The 6,847-nt window shown below is 49.1% G+C and overlaps 1 protein-coding gene across 1 annotated transcript in view; it reads left to right on the top strand.

The window, feature by feature from the left end:
- Window positions 1–6,847, top strand: part of MREG (melanoregulin) — a gene marked incomplete at its 5' end in the record, with an annotated part of 15,962 nt that overhangs the window by 3,104 nt on the left and 6,011 nt on the right. Inside the window, one exon of the mRNA XM_010139042.1 lies at window positions 1,694–1,853. Coding sequence (XP_010137344.1) covers window positions 1,694–1,853 — 160 coding nt within the window. The remainder of the gene's footprint in view (window positions 1–1,693; window positions 1,854–6,847) is intronic.

Below are 6,847 nucleotides of genomic sequence, written 5' to 3'. Positions count from 1 at the left end.
TTTTTTTTTTTCTGTTTCGTCTATGTGCTGGAGATCCTCCTAGCATCTTTCTTGTGGCTTGGCATCACAGCTAAAGTGCCCGCAGTGATATCTAAGGTTTCGTTGGATGGGTTCTTTGAGAAAGGAGTGGGGTTTGGGCAGCAAAGAGAATCGACAGCGGGTTGTTCTAACAGAAGCGAGCAGGAATTTCTGCAGGATGGCTGATGAGACTTGGGTAAAGCAGAAAATGTTTCTCCATTTGTGTTGTTCTGCTCAGGTGTCTGGACATCTTGTTTAGAAATATTGTGGAAATCCTCTGCTAAAATTTTCCCTGCAGAATTAAATAACCCCATAAAAAACCCCTGCACATCCCAGGAGCAACATAAAGCCATAAAACATGGAACTGCTGCCAGTGTAGAGCAAAGCTCCTTGCCTCGTTGGTGTCAGCCTTTCCAGAAGATGCTGCTCTGCTTTGCTGACTGCTAAACAAATGAAACCTGAAGTTCATGAGCAGGCTGAGGACACTTCCATCCCCAGATAAAGAGGGGGCTAAATGTCCTTTCTGTGCCTCCTTGCACAGGTCCTTGCACAGCTCAGTGTATCGCTGTACTGCTCAGGCAGGGTCTGCCGGCCTGGTGGCACCTGCGGGTCTTGCTTGCTAGATTCAATCAGGTTTGGGCTGCTGGGGGGAAAGAGAGCTGCTGGGTCACACAGAAACTTGGTAGTGGGTGTGGGACCACTGGAAAGCATCCAATCCTACCCCTGCTTGGGCAGGGTCAGCTGGAGCAGGTTGCCCAGTGCTACGTCCAGTCGGGTTTTGAGTGTTCAAGGATGGAGACTCTGCAGCTTCTCTGGGCCACCTGTACCAGTGTTCACCTGCCCTTCTTACCATTAAACAGGATTTTCTGTATGACAATGGGTGTCCTATCATGCGGCACCACTGAGAAGGGTCTGGTTCTGTCCCCTTTGCTCCCTCCCATCAGGTGCATACACACATGGATGAGATGCCCCTGAGCCATCTGTTTCCCAGGCTAAACAGTCCAGCTCCCTCAGCAGAGGTGGCATGAATTTTCTCTGAGATGAAATCATGCCCAATCACTCTGCAGTTGAGGAGAAGATGAGTAGAAGCTGGCCAAGAGGCAAGAGAGAGGTGTTGCATGCAGCCATCCTCTTACCCGCTGCTAAAGGCATATCCCCTTGGGGACAGACAGTGCCACTGGAGTCTTGGTGCAGCTGCAGGGTTAGCCGAGCCAAGAAGAATTACCCTCCAGAGCTGCCAGGGTTTTTGAGTCTTAGTTAATTAGAATGGTTCCCACATTAAGCTTGGAGAGGCTGTGGGGTCTCGCCTAGTGTTTGGGGTGGGAAAGCGTGATGGGGAGCAGGGCAGGGAGCTGCAGGAGCAATAGGGAGGTGCCGCCTTTCATCCTCGCAGATGGATGCTCACAGTCCCTCCCTCTTAGCTGCTCAACTATTATCTGGTGTCTTCAGCAAATTTGTGTGTCTAACGTCTTTTATGGTTTGAACTGTGGTGCTATGGTAAAAAACTCTGCCTGTCTTCCCATTCCCCACTCCTCCTCTTCCTCTTGTCTACCAGGCAGGACACTGGGCTGCGAGAGGGGATGCCACAGCAATGAGCACTTTACCCTGGCAAGGTAAAAGGAGGTGGTATGACGCTCTGTAGCTAACACTGCCTCACCTCTTCCCTTCTCCGCAGTAACAACAACCCCTACGCCTCCTTTGGAGCCACGCTGGCGCGGGACGAGGAGCAGAACCTGTGGAGCACCCCGCACGACGTGACCCACACAGAGGCGGATGACGATCGGGTGCTGTACAACATGATCGTGGTCAGGAACCAGCTGGACAAGGACTCAGAGGTGAGGTGGTGCCACTCCTTGCACTCAGTTTCACTGTGGACCGAGACTCAGTGTTTTCATCGGATGCTTTGGCAGTGCCTTTATATAAGCACCTGTTAGGCTGCTGTAAAGACCTCAAAGTTCCTCAGCGTGGCTCATGTAGGCATCAGATCCTCCCATCTCCTCTGTCATCCTCTAGATTTTATCCTGTATCTGGTGCGGATGCATCTGTAGCCATCTCATCCCTCAGGGAAGTATCTGGCAGGTGAGCTGGGAAAGTATCCTGAGCTGGGATGCATGGTGCCCTCTGGGTACCTCTACCACCACCTCCCGCAAACATGTACTGGGAGCACTGGGATCCCCAGCTTAATTTCCTAACTTCATAGGCTGCTTATTTTGTCCAGTATGCCCATGGTTTGGCCTTTCTGTATCAGAGTGGCATTACCCCTGCCTGACCTGGTGTCTGCCCACCAATGGCAGTGCCTGGAGCTGAGCTGCCACTCCAGTGATGCATCAACTTAAATACTCCTCTAATGGGTCATACGGCAATTACTGGGAAGCAGAGAACTGGCACAGCTCTTAGTGCAGGAGGGCAAAATCGTTGCTGTTACATAAAGGCTGTTTTGCAGCCCTGATTTCCTTCGCTAAAGCACTTGGGTGCAAAGGAGATTTCAGTGGCCTGATTAGGAGCAGGCGCTAGCAAATAGTGACACATTTTCCCCTCTCTGCTTGCTTTTAAGACTTCAGAAATGTTTTCAGGAAAGCCGGGAGGCTTCACATTTAATTTCAACAGGATCCCACTCCATACAAGAGACAGCAGGACTGTAACTATTCCTCCTGTGATAGTCCTCTTAAACCAAAAGCTCGCTCAGCTTTCACAAGAAGCCTTAAACTCCAGAGGTACAGCTAAGATCAAAATTACAATTTTTGGAACTTAAAATGATATAATCCAATCCTTGTATACAGTTGGCCAGAATCCCCATTTAATGTTGGGGTTGTTATTATTTTTGGTGGGGATTGAATTAATCATGGTGTTTAGAACAGATGGTTTTATAACAACGTTTTCATGGCTGCATGTAACCTTTGCTGCTATAACTGAAGATACCCTCTTCCCTCCTCACTGCTGTTTTCTCTACCTCGCAATTGCTTTCTTGGAGAAGACAGAGAGCTTCATCCAGCCCAAACTGGCTGAAGAAAACAAGGACATCTCTGTTCAGGAGGCTGCACTGGTCCCGAGTTGTTGCAGAGCTGGGTGTACTTCAGGGCAGCCATGAAGCTCCTGATTTCAGCCCGCACCCATTTGAGCAGCCTTTTAGTTTGATGCAGGGCTCATTATGAGGCAGGCCTCCTACGAGCTATTACTATTTATAAAACAGTATCCTAAGTGGACGGGCTGCTAAAAGGACGTCTTCAGGGGCTGTGTGTCAGCCTTGTTCAGGTCACAGAAAAGAGCATCAGTTATGAGTGAGCAAGAGAGCGCTCCTGTGCCTGCCTGTCCTAAATCCAACGCTTTCTCCCTGCCTTCAGTGTATCTGTAGAGTTTTTAGTGTGTTGGAGCAGTTGCCATACCTGCCAGTGAAAAAGGGAGGTACAACGATCGCAGACCTCCCCTCTACAACAAATGTGAGACCACATACCCTGCTTTTTCCTGCAGTGCTATTAATAAAAAAGCCTGAGGAGCCCAACGTCAAGCTGGCTTTGAAGAAAGCCAATGCATGATACGCTTGATTTGAATTATGGCACAGTGCCCTTTGCAGCTCGTGATCGCCAACCTCTCTGCTGTCTCTCTCTTTCTTTTTAGGGAAACTGAGGCACAATATATGAGCCCAGCAAGCTGTTGCAGTTTCCAGCTGCAGCTCTTTCTGGGTGGCAGGACAGGGAGGGACTTGCCCAGCAAAGTCACCATTCCTGTGTTTGGCCCTGAGTGCAGAGATGTCTCCTTACTCCAGTGAGCATTGCAAAGCTGGGCCAGGCTGCATGGCCCTCCTCTCCTTCAGACTTCAGCCCCGAGAGTAAGAAAGTCTAATTGCAAAACAGCACCAGGCTGCAAAAGCCGTAATCTGCTTTGGGAACTGCTCTGCTCTCAAAGTCCCCAGGGAGAGTGTGTGGATGCTGCAGGACAAGGGACAGAGGAACTGTCTCTTGTTTTGCAGTGCACAAGCATTACAAAACTATAGGTCCTTTTTTTCTCTTGGTTAAAATCGGACTGAAAGGAGAACTACACCCTGTATTTCTGCTTCTGTATCTATCAGAAGCATTTCAGCACACTCTGCACTTCCTGTATGTTTTGCTGTTCCCTTTATCTTAGCGATTTCTTACTACAGGACTTTGGAAGGATCCCAAAAAGCAGGTCGCTCTACGTCTTTCTCTGTACGGTACCACCTCAAACCAGGGTTGCATTTTTCTTTATCTGGATGACCCGCTCCTGCTTTCCTGGGAATTTTCTGTTCTAAAAGTGGTTGTTCACGTAGTGACAAGGTACTGAGAGCTAGGGAGAAGCGGTGGGCCAGGATGCAGAGGTGACATCAGCGCAGTGCTGGAGGCCAGCAGCCATGGTCCAGGACAGCTCTCTCCTCACCTGGGCACCTCTCTGTCGTGGATTGCTGTAAATAAATAAACCGCACTGTGTTTGCAAAGGGCCAGGTGCTCCGATACCAAGTGCACACTGTAGTTCAGTCAAGTTCCAATGCTTGACAACCTTCTAGGTAAAGAAATTTTTCCTAATATTCAACCTAAACCTCCCGTGGTGCAACTTGAGGCCCTTTCCTCTCATCCTGTCACTTGTTATTTGGGAGAACAGACTGACCCCCACCTCGCTACAAACTCTTGTCATGGAATTGCAGAGAGTGATGAGATCACCCCTGAAATGTGGAGCTGTTTCTTCTCCCTACCCGTTTCCGGTGGCACTGCTCTGGGAAATATGGCAGCTCCCGCCCAAACTCAGTGTGACCTTAGCTTGCGTAAGGGTGGCAGGGCTGCCTCAGCCTGCTCCATGCTGACCCAGGGCAGCAGGCTCTTCAAAGCAAGTGCTCTGACATCCTGGGTGCGCCTTGCTTCACGCCCACTTGCTTACCCTGCTTGATGCCATGTTCTGGGAGTGATGGCTCATGGGGCCGTTGGCCATGGTGGAGCCTGCTGGTGCCAAACCCACCTTGCAATAGGAAGATAAGGCAAGATTCGCTAGTGCCTCCTCAAATCATAAGGACTGAGAAACTCGCAGCTTTACATTTCTCTCTGTTTGAGGCCAATGAGTGCGATGTGCTTGGATGCACTTTCAGAAGCAAAGTGTGGGCAAGGGAGGGTGTGTAAAGAAGAAACCAGAAAAGCCATAGCTGAAGGGCTGGCTTCAGGGAATGGTAAAGCTGATGCAGCCTTTGGAGATCAACGCTTTTGAAAGCTGGTGTCAACATTTCAAATATGGAAGAAGTGGCTTTTTCCTGCTCTGCAGCATCATTGAACCTGTTGTGATATAAAGTAAAATCCCAAATCTGCAAGTGAAATGAGAATCTCTTGGAAAACAGGATGTTATTGAAGATGCTGCACAGATAGAGGCCAAGTCACTGTTCCAGCACGTCCCCTGCTACTGCGGAGAAAAGCATCTTATGGGGAAGGGAGACTACTGTGCCTCCAGCGTTAACAGCAAGAGCTGGGCTTATTTGGCTTATATGAGCAGTGTGGCAGATGTTCCCCTCCACAATGACCAGTGTGTGGTGGCCCTGGTGCCTCAGTGTTCTTTCATGGGGTGCATGGAGATACCCAGCCATGGGCAGAGCACCTGAGCCGTTGCACCAGTTCCTTCAGAGAAGGAGCCAGGTTTAGGGCAGCTGCGCCATGGGGATGTGAACAGAAAGTAAACGTAACAGAAAGTAAATCTCACGTTATGACTGAGGAAAAAACGCTTGTTGTAAATGCAATGAAAGAAATGTTTCTTTCTTCCTTTGGCTTATTCCCTTGGGGAATGGGGGATCATAAACCCCGCTAGCAAAGGTATCTCTGTGAGAGCTACACCACTGTGATCCTTCTGGCATGCGCGTTAATGAACTGACAAGGCCTATTTTTCTGCTTCTTCCTGCTCTCTTAAGGATTATTCTGTTCTAAACAGGTTACAGAAGAGGTCAGTATAACAACACGCTCTTGCTGGGGCATACAGAGGTGATGGGAGTTGCTCAGGGCTGGGAATGCCGGCTGGGGAGAGCAGAACTGACCCTCTTAACGGCTGCGTGCCTCGCTTAAAACTGAATTTAGGCTTATTCTAAGCTGAGATATTGGTTGGTGGTTCAATGTGTGAGCGTGGATCTAGAGTTTGTATTTGCCCAGCTACTTCCAGTGGGGTCAGTCACAGAGCCAGAATAGGAACACCCCTGGATGTGGCAGCACTTGCCTTGACTGGTATTTTGCAGTCTTTCCCCGATAACTCGGTTTTGGTCTCATTTCCAAAATAGCTCTTGAGCAGAACGGTGACACCAAGAGAATAAAGGAGAAAGCTTTGGTAGAGGAAAGCTACTTACTAATTAGGAAATTTCCGTACAAGCAGGGATGAGAAGTTGGACAGTGCTTGCCTGTTCTCATGGCACGTTTTGTCCCAGAGCTCTCAGTTATGTACCAACCTGGCTTATATTTCATGGCCAGCATTTCCTCACTGCTATTTGGCATTTGCAGATTTAGTATATCACCCTCAAGCCTGGAGAAGTTTTCCAGGTAAATATTTGAAGGGCTGAGCACTCAGAGGAGAGAGGCAGAGGGGTTTCCCTGCTGCTCCTGGGCTCTTCTTAACTCACGCACAAAGGGTTTTCTCAGGTCCCCGCTGATATATGTTGTGCCCTGCTATGTAGACTTAAAAGGGCAAAACTGGGGGCAGAGAACAGGGGCAGGAAGTGCAACCTGCTTTGTCTTCCTGGGGTTAATTCAGATTTTGGAAAAAGGATATTTTGCTTAAAGGATTGATTTTAAATGCATTGTTGTGATGTCCCAGATCCCACAGAAACACCAAGGGATTTGGTGAAGACCAGTGTCCT

Source organism: Buceros rhinoceros, unplaced genomic scaffold (genome assembly GCF_000710305.1).
Source record: "Buceros rhinoceros silvestris isolate BGI_N320 unplaced genomic scaffold, ASM71030v1 scaffold19626, whole genome shotgun sequence".
Taxonomy (NCBI): Eukaryota; Metazoa; Chordata; class Aves; order Bucerotiformes; family Bucerotidae; genus Buceros; species Buceros rhinoceros.
Note: the sequence above shows the minus strand (reverse complement) of the source record. Positions and strands in the feature narration are given on the sequence as shown.